This window comes from Caretta caretta, chromosome 2, assembly GCF_965140235.1.
Source record: "Caretta caretta isolate rCarCar2 chromosome 2, rCarCar1.hap1, whole genome shotgun sequence".
Taxonomy (NCBI): Eukaryota; Metazoa; Chordata; order Testudines; family Cheloniidae; genus Caretta; species Caretta caretta.
Genome location: NC_134207.1, coordinates 178,826,026 through 178,841,655, shown reverse-complemented (window position 1 = coordinate 178,841,655; position 15,630 = coordinate 178,826,026). Strand labels below are relative to the sequence as shown.

Below are 15,630 nucleotides of genomic sequence, written 5' to 3'. Positions count from 1 at the left end.
AAAGCAGGTAAGGAGGCAATGGCAGCGCAGTGACAAGAGTGATGAGGACATGGACACAGACTTCTCTCAAAGCACGGACCCTGGCAATTTGGACATCCTGGTGGCAATGGGGCAGGCTCATGCTGTGGAACGCCGATTCTGGGCCCAGGAAAAAAGCACAGACTGGTGGGACCGCATAGTGTTGCGGGTCTGGGATGATTCCCAGTGGCTGCGAAACTTTCGCATGTGTTAAGGGCACTTTCATGGAACTTTGTGACTTGCTTTCCCCTTCCCTGAAGCGCAAGAATACCAAGATGAGAGCAGCCCTCACAGTTCAGAAGCGAGTGGCGATAGCCCTCTGAAAGCTTGCAATGCCAGACAACTACCGGTCAGTCAGGAATCAATTTGGAGTAGGAAAATCTACTGTGGGGGCTGCTGTGATCCAAGTAGCCAATGCAAATCACTGAGCTGCTGCTATCAAGGGTAGTGACTCTGGGAAACGTGCAGGTCATAGTGGATGGCTTTGCTGCAATGGGGTTCCCTAACTGTGGTGGGGCGATATACGGAATGCATATCCCTATCTTGGGACCGGACCACCAAGGCAGTCAGTACATAAACGGCAAGGGGTACTTTTCAATAGTGCTGCAGGCACTGGTGGATCACAAGGGACGTTTCACTGACATCAACGTGGGATGGCCAGAAAAGGTACATGAGGCTCGCATCTTCAGGAACTCTGGTCTGTTTGAACAGCTGACCAGATCAGAAAATAACTGTTGGGTATGTTGAGAAGCCTATAGTTATCCTTGAGGACCCAGCCTACTCCTTAATGCCATGGCTCATGAAGCCATACACAGGCACCCTGGACAGTAGTAAAGAGCTGTTCAACTATAGGCTGAGCAAGTGCATAATGGTGGTAGATTGTGTATTTGGACATTTAACAGCACGCTGGTGCAGTTTAGTGACTCGGTTAGACCTCAGCAAAACCAGTATTCCCATTGTTATTGCTGCTTGCTGTGTGCCCACAATATCTGTGAGAGTAACGGGGAGATGTTTATGGTGGGGTGGGAAGTTGAGGCAAATAGCCTGGCCACTGATTACACGCAGCCAGACACCAAGGCGATTAGAAGAGCACAGCAGGGCACGCGGCACATCAGAGAAGCTTTGAAAACCAGTTTCATGACTGGCCAGGCTACGGTGTGACAGTTCTGTTTGTTTCTCCTTATGAAAACCCGCCCCCTTGGTTCACTCTACTTCCCTGTAAGCCAACCACCCCCCCACTTCGATCACCACTTGCAGAGGCAATAAAGTCATTTTGTTTCAAAATCATGCATTCTTTATTAATTCATCACACAAATAGGAGGATAACTGCCAAGGTAGCCCGGGAGGGGTGGGGGAAGAGGGAAGGACAAGGCCACACTGCACTTCAAAACTTATTGAATGCTATCCTTCTGTGCTTGGGAAATCCTCTGGGGTGGAGTGGTTGGGTGTCCGGAGCCCCCAGCGTTCTTGGGCATCTGGGTGAGGAGGCTATGGAACTTGGGGGGGGAGAGCGGGTGGTTACACAAGGGCTGCAGTGGCAGTCTGTGCTCCTGCTGCCTTTCCTGCAGCTCCACCAGATGCCGGAGCATATCAGTTTGATCCCCCAATAGCCTAAGCATTGCATCCTGCCTCCTCTCATCACGCTACCGCCACCTCTCCTCTTGCTCGTCCCTCCTGTCCTCACGTTCATTTTCTGCTTTCCTGGACTCTGACATTGTTTGCCTCAGCATTCTGCTGAGGTCTTTCAGTGCAGGAGGACTGCATGAGCTCACAGAACATTTCATCGCAAGTGCATTTTTTTTCACCTTCTCATCTGCGCTAGCCTCTGGGACGGAGATGATAGTGGGAGCATTGAAACATTTGGAGCTGCGGGAGGAAAAAAAGGGAGAGTAGTATTTTAAAAGACACATTTTAGAGAACAATAGGTAGACACTTTCACCATGAACCAAGCTGTTAACATTATATAGCACATATGCTTTTGGTACAAGGTCGCATTTTGCCTCTTATAGTGAGGGCTTGCCGATTTGGTGTGAGAGATCACACACGCAGGGCCAGGCAACAGAATTTGGCTTGTAGGCAGCCATGCTAAGCCACAGTCTTTTGGCTTCTTCAGCCTTCATAACATGTGGGAATGGTTTCAAACAGCATCGCCCTCCTTTCCCATACCAAGCACCCGTTGGGTTGGCCATTTAAAAGGAAGGGCTGTACTGGCCGCGATTGCATCCCAAGTCTTCAGGGCAAATTAATCATTAAACATGTTTGCTTTTAAACCATGTATTATATTTACAAAGGTACACTCACCAGAGGTGTCTTCTCCGGCTTCATGGTCTGGGAGCCCACCTTGGGAGGGTTCGGAAGGTATTGGCTCCAGGGTGATAAACAGTTCCTGGCTGTCAGGGAGAATGGTTTCTCCGCTTGCCGGCTGTGCGCCATCCTCCTCATCTTCCTCGTCCCCAAAATCCTCATGCTTGTTGAATGAGACTCCCCTCTTGCAAGTGTCCACGGACAGGGGTGGGGTAGTAGTAGGGGCGCTCCCTAGAATTGCATGCAACTCATCATAGAAGCGGCATGTCTGGGGCTCTGACCGGGAGCGGCCATTTGCCTCTTTGGTAGGCTTGCCTGAGCTCCTTAATTTTCACGCAACACTGCTGCAGATCCCTGTTGTAGCCTCTGTCCATCATGCCCTTGGAGATTTTGGCAAATATTTTGGCATTTCATCTTTTGGAACGGAGTTCTGATAGCATGGATTCATCTCCCCATATAGCGATCAGCTTCAGTACCTCCCATTCAGTCCATGCTGGAGCTCTTTTGCGATTCTGGGACTGCATGGTCACCTGTGCTGATGAGCTCGCCACTCTGGCCAAACAGGAAACGAAATTTAAAAGTTGGCTGGGCTTTTCCTGTGTACCTGGCTAGTGCATCTGAGTTGAAAGTGCTGTCCAGATCGGTCACAATGGAGCACTCTGGGATAGCTCCCGGAGGCCAATACCGTCGAATTGCGTCCACACTCCCCCAAATTCAACCCGGCGATGTCAATTTCAGCACTAATCCCCTAGTCGGGGAGGAGTACAGAAAAAGATTTTAAGAGCCCTTTAAGTCGACAAAAATGGCTTCATCGTGTGGATGCGTGAGGGGTTAAATCGATCTAACGCTGCTAAATTCAACCTAAACTTGTAGTGTAGACCAGGGCAAGGGGAGGTTGCTGAAACCCTTCTTCAATGGAGGTTTTTAAGAACAGGTTAGACAAAGACCTGTCAGGAATGATCTTGCCCTGTCTCAGAATAGGGGGCTGAATTAGCTGACCTCTCAAGGTTCCTTCTAGCCTTACATTTCTATTATTCTAACCTCTGCCAACTCATTTTCACTGAGAATAATTTGGGGGAAAGTTTAGAGATGAGCTATCAGAAATTGTATTTTGGCAGCCTGTAGACTACAATGTGATAAATAATTTGTTTGGTTTCTGCTCACTAATCCAAAATGAGTTTTAGGATATAGTGAGGAAAACTATAGTATTTTTGTTTTAATCATGGGAATTCCCTTTGCATGATTAGAGATAAGATGGGTGAGGCTCTGTGTGGTTCAAAACCTTGTCTGTCTCACCAACAGCAGCTGGTCCAGTAAAAGACATTACCTCACTCACCTTGTGTCTGTAATATCTTGGGACCAACATGGCTAGAACTCCACTGTATACAACTTTGCATGGTTACACTTTCAGGTATTTACACACCAACTTTTCTTGAAATCCAACTACTGACATTATATTTCATCTTAGAACTACAGCTGATGTTTCTGACTTCCTTCCAGATAACTTAATATCTGGACATAAGACCCAACACTTTCCATTCTATTTTGATGATTTTCTGTCTGCCTTTTCCTCAGATAATGAATCTGTTCCTCTAGCATCATCCTTTTCTGACAAAAGAATCTAGCACCCATGAACTCACTGTGGTTGCAGTAGCCTTCTCTGTATAATCAGCCATGCCGTATCTGGAGTTCCAGTTCCTTCAGTTATTAAGCCTTGGTTTCAAATCCCACTGGCTCTGCTGCTCTCTCAGAGTCTCTGAGTTATGCTAAAAGCAACTTTTAGCATCATTACCCAGCCTTCCCTGTTTCTTCTTTTAGATGAGCCACAACTTTGGAAGCAATAGTCCCTAACCATCTCTGAAGTAACTTGCTTTACTTCTCTTCAGATCTGATGATTGAACAACCCATTGAGGTTTTCCAATTCTTTGCACTGACTTTGATCCTCGCTCCTCAGTTTCCTCTCTGTTGTAAGTATCAGTCTGATGTATATCTAAACATGGTGTACATGGTGTAAGCAATTCAATTCTTACCTCTCTAGTCAGGACCATCTACTTTCCTTTGTGTTTTTAAAAATAAGCCAAAGTTAGTGTTGTAATTATCCACCACTTCTACTTCAACAAAACAATGCCATGTTAACAATAGACTTGACTTCAGTGGAACTACCCAAGTGCTTACAGTTAGGCCCCGTCTACACACACATGCTGCATTAGCTTAAACAAAGATGCAATTGTACATTTTTAAACCTGGTTTACAGGAGCAAATTAAACAACCATAAGCCAGGTTTAAAACTACAAAACACTGTCCTCTCACAAAGTTACACAAGTTTAACCAAACCATCCCACTTTTAATTACACAGGTGTGTGTAGATAAGCCCTTAGGTATGTAGAATCACAGAAGTATAGGACTAGAAAGGACCTCAATAGGTCATCTAGTCCAGTCCCCTACACTCAAGACAGGACTGAGTAATAACTAGAGCATCCCTGACAGGTGTTTGTCTAACCTGTTCTTAACCTCCAAAGACAAGATTCCATAACCACCCTAGGCGATTTGCTCCAATGCTTAACTACCCTGACAGTTAGGAAGTTTTTCCTAATGTCCAACCTAAACCTCCCTTGCTCCAATTTAAGCCCATTGCTTCTTGTCCTATCCTCAGAAGTAAGGAGAACAATTTTTCACCCTACACCTTGTAGCAACCGTTTATGTACTTGAAAACTGTTATGTCCCCACTCAGTCTTCTCAGACTAAACAATCACAGGTTTTTCCATCCTTCCTCATAAGTCATGTTTTCTAGACCTTTAATCATTTTTGATGCTTTCCTCTGGACTCTCTCCAATTTGTCCACATCTTTGCTGAAATGTGGAGCCCAGAACTAGACACAATACTCCAGTTGAACCCTTATCAGCACAGAGTAGTGTGGAAGAATTACTTCTCGTGTCTTGCTTACAACACTCCTGCTGTTACATCCCAGAATGATGTTCTTTTTTCTTTTTTGGGGGGAGGGAGTGGGGGGATTGTTGTTGTTTTTTTTGCAACAGTGTTACACTGTTGACTCATATTTAACTTGTGATCCACTATAACCCGCAGGTCCCTTTCTGCAGTACTCCTTCCTAGGGAGTCCTTTCCTTTGGTATGTGTGGAACTGATTGTTCCTTCCTAAGTGGAGTACTTTGCATCTGTCCTCATTGAATTTCATCATATTTACTTCAGACCATTTTTCCAGTTTCTCCAGATCATTCTAATCCTCTCCTCCAAAGCACTTGAAGTCCCTCCCAGGTTGGTATTGTCCACAAACTTTATAGAAGTGTACTCTCTATGCCATCTCTAAATCATTTATGAAGATATTGAACAGAACTTGACCCAGAACTGATCCCTGCAGTACCCCACTCAATATGCCCTTCAAGCTTGACTGCGAACCATATGCTTAAGTACCTTACTGAATCAAGACCTATCATACCCATTTTACAGATGAGATAACTGATCCATTTTCCCCAAGACTTAAACATGATTATTCTCTGAAAAGTACCATGTACAATGGAAACTTACTCATCAGTTCTGCTTCCCATGTGTATTCAGAGTCATATCTGCTTACGTCATAGACAAAATCAGTTTTAAGTACTTTTGAGGTATTTTTTACTTATGTTAGTTCTGCAGAGCTAGCATATATATGGGACAGTGAAATGGACTGTACTATATGCAGGACTGTGACATCATCAACAGAATTAATTGCAGTTTAATGCCACTGTGGACCAATTTCAGCCTTCAGTTACACCTGGGTCATTCCTTTGTTTCCTGTGGAGACGTACAGATAAGGTGAAGGCAGAATACCTGCCTTGAATGGCCTGCAGAATACTTATTATTGATGACAATGCATTGGACAAAAAGAAAACAGCGTTCACTCATCTTCAGAGAACTCAATTTTTATTCCCTCAAAATCCTAATTTGTTAAAAATATTTATTTACGGAGGCAGAATTTTACAAGTCTAGACCCCGTAGTAGCAAAGTTGACATTTCATAAAACAAAGAGAAAGAGAGAATTGGAAATATGTGAACTGCTCCTGAAAAATACCAGGTGCTTTTTGAACTATAGTAATAAACAATAATAAATACAGCTGGTTTTATTGACAGTATCACTTTTGCACAGGTCTCCCTCTCCCTATACATATAAAGTGTTAATTCCCGATTGCATGATTGAGTCACTGGACCTTGTGATGCTGTAAAGCACAGCTTAAAAGCTGTGGAAGCTACAGGAAAGGAAGTTTGACTATAGCTCCACGGGGGCAGGGCTGTGTGTGTGAATGTGACTCAGAACTGAAGATTAAAGGGAATGGATAGCAATGAGGATGCCGAAGAGTTGGGGAGAACAAGGCAGAAGGTCACATCAGGTGAGTAAGTCACAAAACAGAAACAACCAGAGAAGAGGCAGTGGAAGAGAGTAGGAAAAAACAAAAAAAGGTAGTGGTGAGGGCAATGGACAGGACACTGGACTGAGAGTATGGAGACCTAGTTCTAATTTAGCCCTGCCACTGACCTGCTGTGTGACCTAGGGCAAGTCCCTTTACCTCTCTGTGCCCCTGCTTCACCTGCCCTCTTTTGCCTGCCTTGTCTATTTTGATTGCAAACACATAATAAGAATTATGCCCAAAGATCTCACAAAGTGCTTAGCACAATGGGCCCTGATCTTGGATGGGGTGTTTAGATGCTGCCATAATACAAGTAATAAAATTAATTAATGAAGAGTCAGAATCTCAGGACAGTGTGGCAAGCAGAAACAATAGAACATTTTGGTGTGTGAGCTCTCTCACAATGCCATAGGTACTTTAGAAATGTATTACATGCATCTTTAGAGTATGCCTATGTTTTCTATATACAATCCCATTGGCCAAGACAGGCTAGTGTGACATAAGACAATATAGCATTATTGCCTTCCTAGTGGATCAGTGGTTTCTGATTCTGGACACTATTCACCATCTAGCTGTTCTCTGAGACAGGATCAAATTATGTTGCATTCAAAACCAGATAAGGCTCACTATGGTACAACACAACACTCACTATGGTACAACACTCAGCATGATTAGGGAAAAGAGACCCTGCCTTTGAGATGCTGAGGACTGGATTCTCCAGGTCACTAAAGTTTACTTTGTTTCAGCACAAGTTGAATTACTTAACCCTGCTGGATATTCCCCATAGAGAATTTCCCTACATAGGGGGAACTCTCTGGCAGTGTAAAGCTGACAGAGGCAGTATTACGCTTCCTACACCAGCTGCCCCTCCAATCCCTGGTGTAAGTGGGAGAAAATGTGTGGGAGATACAGGCCAGGGGTAATGCAAGGGTGGAACAGGGTAGGGTGGAAATGAGCCCCACTGTGTCTGATCCCCCAATAGCATAAGCGCTCCATACTTATGCCAGCAGCAGAAGTTAGAGCAGCAGGGGGGCCTACTCTAACTGCTTTGTGGGGCTGAGCATCAGGGAACTACGGTTAACTCCCTGTGGCCACCACTGCAGAGGAGAACCGGGACCTTAATGTTTTCTGCACAGTGATGGATTGGAAGTACATTTCCCTCTTGCTTCTAATGCTTATTAATCAAAGTGAGACGTGGAGGGCTGGGGTGGGATTATGCCAAATGGCCTGAAAAAAAGATGTAAAGAAACATACAGCAACTCTCAGGCACTAGCAGATAGAAACAGCAATATTCTCAGAACACATGAAGGGCTCTGTTGTGGCTTTTACAGTCAGACCAGTGGTAGAGGAGATGGCGCAGCTGCACTGCAGCAGTAGCTGGAGGCATGCTGCCTACAGGGTGCTGAAGCAGACAGAATGCCCCCATAGCCACAGAGAAAAGAGTGCTCAGAAGCATCTTTTACATTTCCTTTTTTCCAAATGCAGCTCATCTGCCCCTCCAGCACTAGCTTCTAATCACTAGCCAGTTCCTCTGGGGTAAGGGGGGCTCACCATGCTCCCACGCAGTGGCACTCTCTTGCTGTGCAAGCCCACCTCATTTGCACTCAGGGAGCCAGAGCACAAGCATTTTCTTTGCTCCCTGCATGCACACCCACCCAATCACATCTTTGCCCTAGCTGTCTCTCTGTCACCCATCCCAACTGAAATGTCACAGAGAAGCAGGTGGTCAGCAAGGTTCCATTTGCAGTTCATGTTCTGGCTGCTGGGGGCAACTCAGGCTACTGAGAAAAGAGAGGTTTCAGAGTAGCAGCCATGTTACTCTGTATCCGCAAAAAGAAAAGGAGGACACATTTACATGAGCGTAAGCTTTCATGGGCTACAGCCCACTTCATCGGATGCATAGAATGGAACATATAGTAAGAAGACTACATTTGTTAGTCTCTAAGGTGCCACACGTACTCCTGTTCTTTTTGAGAAAAGAGACTTATTCATCGTTCCTGCTCCCACCAATCGTTCCTTCACCCACACAGTATCTGTCAATCCAGTTCAGTAAGGCAGGCAGTGGAGAGCAGAGAAGTGACCAGATCCCACTTTCAGGAGAAGAATGTTAGTTGTTGGGGTTGGACAATATGTGAGGACAGGAGAGATGGAATCTGATGGCGGAGGGGCCATATTTAGTGGAGAGGGAAAAAGATAGGATCTGGGTTGGACAAATTGGTGGGAGTTAGACAGAAACAGAGGGGTATCATTGAAATGCATGGTGGGGGGAATACTTAGGAGGAGAGGATCAGCTGAAATTTTGTGGAGAAGAAAGAGCAAGATGAGGGCAAAGAGGCAGACAAAGAATTAAAAAGCACATAATAATAGTACCCAACCACTTGTTATCATTAAAAATCCAAATCACACTTTTGGGTATTAGCCTGGCCAAATCTGAGTTTGGGTAATTATGTTCTACCTCTACCTACATTTCCCCTACAGTTTTAAATGGACACAGTTTCTTTCTCTTCTTCTGTCTTGAATCGTTTTGTAATGTTACAGCACAGTGTCAAACAGCTGTCATATTACACTCCAGATATGGGTGTACTGATTAGTTTGCAAAGCTTTTTGGAATCCTTTAAGAAACAAGGCACGATATAAAACTTAAAGTATTGCTGTTGATATTATTGAGTTTACTGTTCAATGCCAAAAGTTTACTATATCACATACACTTTTTTTAAAAACGATTGAGACTGCTGAATCATATAGTGTGTACATTTACATTGGAGCTACTGTTTAACATTTAAATAGCGATATATCGATAAATAAAAGATTGATTGATTACCTAATATGAAGAAAGACAATATACTAATGTAACAAGAAAATATTTACATATCAATTTTAATTTAGTGAATAAATACACATGCACGCACACATACATTTTAATATTATATATATATATTATATATATATATATTAGGGCTGTCAAGCGATTAAAAAAATTAATTGTGATTAATCACACTGTTAAACAATAATAGAATACCATTCATTTAAATATTTTTGGATGTTTTCTACATTTTAAAATATATTCATTTCAATTACGACACAGAATACAAAGGTTTCAGAGTAGCAGCCGTGTTAGTCTGTATTCGCAAAAAGAAAAGGAGTACTTGTGGCACCTTAGAGACTAACAAATTTATTTGAGCATAAGCTTTCGTCTAGCTCACGAAAGCTTATGTTCAAATAAATTTGTTAGTCTCTCTATTTGTTAGTGCCCCAAGTACTCCTTTTCTTTTTACAGAATACAAAGTGTACATGATTCACTTTATATTTATTTTTGATTACAAATATTTGCACTGTAAAAAACAAAAGAAATAGTATTTTTCAATTCACCTAATACAAGTATTGTTGTGCAATTTTTTATCATGAAAGTTGAACTTACAAATGTAGAATTATGTACAAAAAAACTGCATTCAAAAATAAAACAAACAATGTAAAACATTAGAGCCTGCAAGTCCAAGCCTGCAAGTCCAGTCAGTCCTACTTCTGGTTCAGCCAATTGCTCAGACAAACAAGTTTGTTTACATTTGCAGCAAATAATGCTGTCTGCTTCTTGTTTACAACATCACCTTAAAGTGAGAACAGGCATTCTCCTGGCACTGTTGTAGCTGGCATCGCAAGATATTTATGTGCCAGATGAGCTAAAGATTCACATGTCCCTTCATGCTACAACCACTAAACCAAAGGACATGCGTCCATGCTGATGACGGGTTCTGCTCTATAACTATCCAAAGCAATGCAGATCGATGCATGTTTATTTTCATCATCTGAGTCAGATGCCACCAGCAGAAGTCTTGATTTTCTTTTTTGGTGGTTTGGGTTCTGTAGTTTCTGCATCGGAGTGTTGCTCTTTTAAGATTTCTGAAAGCATGCTCCACACCTCATCCCTCTCAGATTTTGGAAGGCACTTCAGATTTTTAAACCTTGGGTTGAGCGCTGTATCTTCAGAAATCTCACATTGGTACCTTCTTTGCGTTTTGTCAAATCTGCAGTGAAAGTGTTCTTAAAATGAACAACATGTGTTGGATCATCTTCCAAGACTGCTATAATATGAAATATATGACAGAATGTAGGTAAAACAGCGCGGGGACAAACAATCTCCCCCACGGAGTTCAGTCACAAATTTAATTAACGCATTATTTTTTTAATGAGTGTCATCAGCATGGAAGCATGTCCTCTGGAACAGTGGCCAAAGCATGAAGGGGCATACGAATGTTTAGCATATCTGGCATGTAAATACCTTGCAATGCCAGCTAAAAAGTGCCATGCAAATGCCTGTTCTCACTTTCTGGTGATGTAAATAAGAGGGCAGCATTATCTCCTCTAAATGTAAACAAACTTGTTTGTCTTAGCAATTGGCTGAACAAGAAGTAGGACTGAGTGGACTTGTAGGCTCTAAAGTTTTACATTGTTTTGTTTTTGAGTGAAGTTATGTAACAAAAAAAACTACATTTGTAAATTACACTTTCACAACAAAGATTGCACTACAGTACTTGTATAAGATGAATTGAAAAATCCAATGAAGTGAGCTGTAGCTCACGAAAGTTTATGCTCAAATAAATTTCTTAGTCTCTAAGGTGCTACAAGTACTCCTTTTCTTTTTGCAAATACAGACTAACACTGCTGCTACTCTGAAAACTTTCTTTTATCATTTTTACAGTGTAAATATTTGTCATCAAAAATAATATACACTTTGTATTCTGTGTTGTAACTGAAATCAATATATATGAAAATGTAGAAAAACATCCAAAATATTTAATAAATTTAAGTTGGTATTCTACTGTTTAAGAGTGCAATTTAAACTGCGATTAATCACAATTAATTTTTTGAGTTAATTGCATGAGTTAACTGCAATTAATCAACAGCCCTTATATGTGTGTGTGTGTATACACACAGGGAGTTGAAAGTTATGTTATTTATCATTAAAAAGATATTTTTCCATAATCTGGCTATTAGGTCTGGGATTTGACCTATGGCATTAAATATCTTCTAACATCAATGTCCTTGGTACAGGTATTATAGGAGTAAAACAAAAACAAAACAGAGCAGAAAATACTTATACTTTTGCTAGAATGTCAGCAAATCACAGGGATAAACTGAATAAACTGAACTCATTCATTTCTAACATATTGCTCTTTTATACCAGATAGCACACTGAAGTCTACGCGTGTTGTACAGTATGTACATCACACAATCACATTGTACCGATGAAGTCAGAAATCAGACTTCCAATCATTTAAAATGTGTGATATCACACCAGTGAAAAACCTGTATAAAAATGTATAAATATCTGTTAATTTCTGCAACTCCCACCCCTTTTATTTTAAAAACTTAAATAAAACCTAAATAGCTGCACATGGAGCTTTTAGTATTCTCAATTATGCTTTTAAAAATATTAGCAAAAAAATGTTAAGAAATTTTGCCTCATATAACCATTATGGAGACCCAGAGCTAACTGGTGGTTTAAGTATGAGAGAAAGGTCTGGGGAATGGGAGATAGCTGAGAAGAGATCCCTGTAGCCCAAAGGGAGGGTCTGAGGCAGAACAAAAAGTCAGCAGAAGCATGAGACAAATATGGAGGTAGAGGAAAAAATAAGTAGACGTTGAAGGCAGAATAGCAAGAGAGATTTTGTGAGGGACAACAAGGAATGGGTGTAGTACAGATCTATGTATTTTAAGCAATAAAACCATATGCAAACCTTGAACAGAGAAAAGACATATCTCTATCTGGCAACATCATAATCTACTCTGGCTGCACTTTTGCATTTTATGTTCTTACCAGACCCATTGATAAAATGTAATTTCCTTGTAAACCAAAAATATATGGTATTATTTCTACATTCTAGCTGTGATATATTTTTTCTCCCTTGAAACTCTGTTGCGTTGAATACATGGTACAAAGGCAGTGAGCTATGAAAAATAGCATCAGTAAAATAATTTTTAAAAACTCCCTAGAGCACTTATGTAAAATGTGTAGCAAATGCAGATAGTGTGGGTTACCGGTTTTATTGGCATTCAACTGGGATGACTTTGCCACTCACATGGAATATGGCTATCACAAACTCATGCTGGTAAAACCTTCACACTGCCAACATATATTTTCTCCATATATACATTTTGCACAAATTATGTATTTTTTGTGCCCAAATTCAAGGTTTGTATTTATATTTCCATAGCTGTAAGAGATTTAAAGCTGGAAAAATGTGTGTGGCACATTTATACCCACTGGGTTCAACTAATAAGGCTTAATGTGGATATCCTGCAATACCGACTTTTGCAAATTCCCTGTTAACTTCAGTGACAGTTTTCTCTGATTAAAGACTGGGCTCTAAATCCTTTAACAACTGAAATGTGATCAGCTTCATGAGTTTTCAGTGTCATGACTAACATTTTTTTTAAAATGAGGAACACAATTACAGTTCCAAACTCCAAGCAATTGCTAATGAAAATGCTGACATGAGCCCTTAAAGCAGTCTATGCTGTGGTCACTGTGGATTACTGACATGAGTGATTTAGAAGGTAGCTAGAACCACCTCTTTCATAGGAAGGTTCAGCTGCCAAGTGAACCTGGTGAGGAGGATCACTTTAGTTCAAGAGGAGCTTGGGAGGATATTAAAGGAAATACAATCCTCTTAGAGTATTGAAAGTGTGCATGTGTGGAGGTGGGGACAAGAGACAGCCAAACCTTTATTTCTGTGAAGAGATCAAGGCGACGGATGTATTCCTTCTACTGTGCTGCATTCTACTGTGCTGCCATTTGGCCTAAAATTCTCCCGATATTTTGCCTCTCTTTAATTACAAAACACACGGACCAGACCCTCACCGGGTGTCAAACAATGTAGCTGTACTGCTGTTGAGGGAGCCACGGCAGAGAACATGCACTGAGGATCTGACCCAGTTGTGTTCTCTGAATGCCAAAGCAAGATTATTATCCAATAATTTTGCAAGTAGATGAAACTCTGGAATATTCAGTGTGTGAGGGAGGGGAACAATGGAGTAAAACAAAATAAATCCACTTTAGTCGCACAATATTTATTCTGAGAAAACTAAGGTTGATTGATCTGCACAATGGTATAAGAGTATTTCAGTCAAGCTGAAGAATAAATGGGCCAGTTATATTATATAATATCTGACAGCAGTAGCTTTCCTGTCCTTAAGGCAAGAATACCCCATGTTACTTGGTAGTTATCCAAAGTATTTTGTTATACAGGCATTTAAAATTAAAATGATAATGGTTCCCTGGATTATTTTACATAATGAATCGAGATGCATTTACACGTCCCTTCTGTCATTGTACAGGATTCAAAGAAAGCCTAATTGAACAAGTATATGTTAAAACAAAGGCCATTCACAGTATGTGTGTTGTAATTACTGACTTTGTTTCACTGGAAACACTGTAGTGCAGGCATCCATTAGAGTTTACACTTCCCTCCTGACCTTCTGAGGAAGGGCATACAATATTGCTTCTAACTGGCCATACAGGCATTACAAGACAAGACAGCCCCCATTAGATTGTAGCCATTGTTTAGGGATCTTGCCTGCTTACAATTAAAGAAACGGGTTCTTTCCTCTCTTGCCCTAAGAGGGTCAAAACAGACATCATTTCCCCCGCTCCACTCCCTGCTTTTTAATCCCACCACAGTGAAGTCCACAAATACATCCGACCCCCTAGATATGAAACCAGCTGCAGCCCCGCCTCCTGCCCGCCACAGGCACCCGCCTGCAGCTAAAGGTGAGCCCTGACAGCACAAAGGGGGGTCGGGAGTGGACCTTTGCATGGTCAGCAGAGGGGCTGGACAAATAGGGTGACCAGACAGCAAGTGTGAAAAATCAAGACACTTATATTTTTTTGGGGGGGGTGGGGGGGCGGGAAAAGGGTATAGTTAGGTATATAAGACAAAGCCCCTAATCTGGGGCTGGTCACTCTGTGGAGGAAGGAACCCTGCCATGATTGAGCTGTCAGGGCGGAGCGCGGGGGCTGCTGCAGCGGCCCCAGCTGTGTGTGGCTGCCAGTGCGGTCTTCCCCGGTGCCATTGCTTCTGCAGCCCTGCCAGCCTGCGTCCCCCCCCCCCCCCCCCCCCCGCCGCCCGCCCTCCAGAGCGATGCATTTCCCAGTCCCGAGCCCGGGATGCTCAACCGCAGCCCCTTGCTGCTGCGGCCGCTTCCCCTTCGCATCCATCCCGGGAGGATGCAACCCGCCCATGGCACCTGTTCTCCCCCGCCCGAGGGTGAACAAGCCCCCTGCCCAGGTTTCCCGCCTCCCCCCCAGCTCTGCGCTGACCTTCTCCTGCGCCCTGTTCAGCCGTTTCTGGACGTTTTTGGCGAAGATGCCCGTTTTCATGTCGGCCATGGCTGCTGGTCCAGGGAGCCTGGCGAGGCGGCGAGTCAGGCAGAGCCCAGCGGCTGAGACACAGCGCGAGCGAGGGAGCCAGCAGGAGATGGGGGAGGGAGGGAGGGGCCGACGGGACAAGGTGGAGGAGGGGATCTTAAAGATACAGAGAGAGCGAGCGAGCCTGGCCCCACGGCCCCCTCAGTGCTCAGGGGGAGCCGGGTCTGAGCTCCAAGCACTTTCCTGCCTTTAAAAAACATCTTCCTTTCCTGATGCTCTTGAAGGAGAAGAAAATGGTACAAAATATTGAAAGACAGAAACAGCAGGCAAGGCCAGCATTAGGAATCTGGAGGTTAATTTAGGGGGGGAGGCTATTTACTCCAAATGATGTGCATTCTTCCTTGAAGGGACGCTATTGATTTCTACAACGGGAAAAGAAAAAGAGGTGGGGTGGGGGAAGAAGTATATAAAGCAGCACCCGCTGCTGTCGCGTCTGACAACACCATATAGTATAATAATATCACCTTCCACTGAATGAGAGCA

At 42.9% G+C, this 15,630-nt stretch overlaps 1 protein-coding gene across 8 annotated transcripts in view; it reads right to left on the bottom strand.

Annotated features, from left to right (window-relative positions):
• Positions 1–15,210, bottom strand: part of AMPH (amphiphysin) — a 176,048-nt gene extending 160,838 nt beyond the window's left edge. For 3 of the 8 annotated variants that reach the window (XM_048839155.2, XM_048839156.2, XM_048839159.2), the window contains exon 1: positions 15,040–15,210. In XM_048839155.2, the coding sequence (XP_048695112.1) occupies positions 15,040–15,108 (69 nt within the window). In that variant the 5' untranslated portion in view covers positions 15,109–15,210. The remainder of the gene's footprint in view (positions 1–15,039) is intronic. The other 5 variants (XM_048839150.2, XM_048839158.2, XM_048839151.2 and 2 more) reach the window with 3 other exon arrangements.
• Positions 15,211–15,630: the final 420 nt, after the last annotated feature.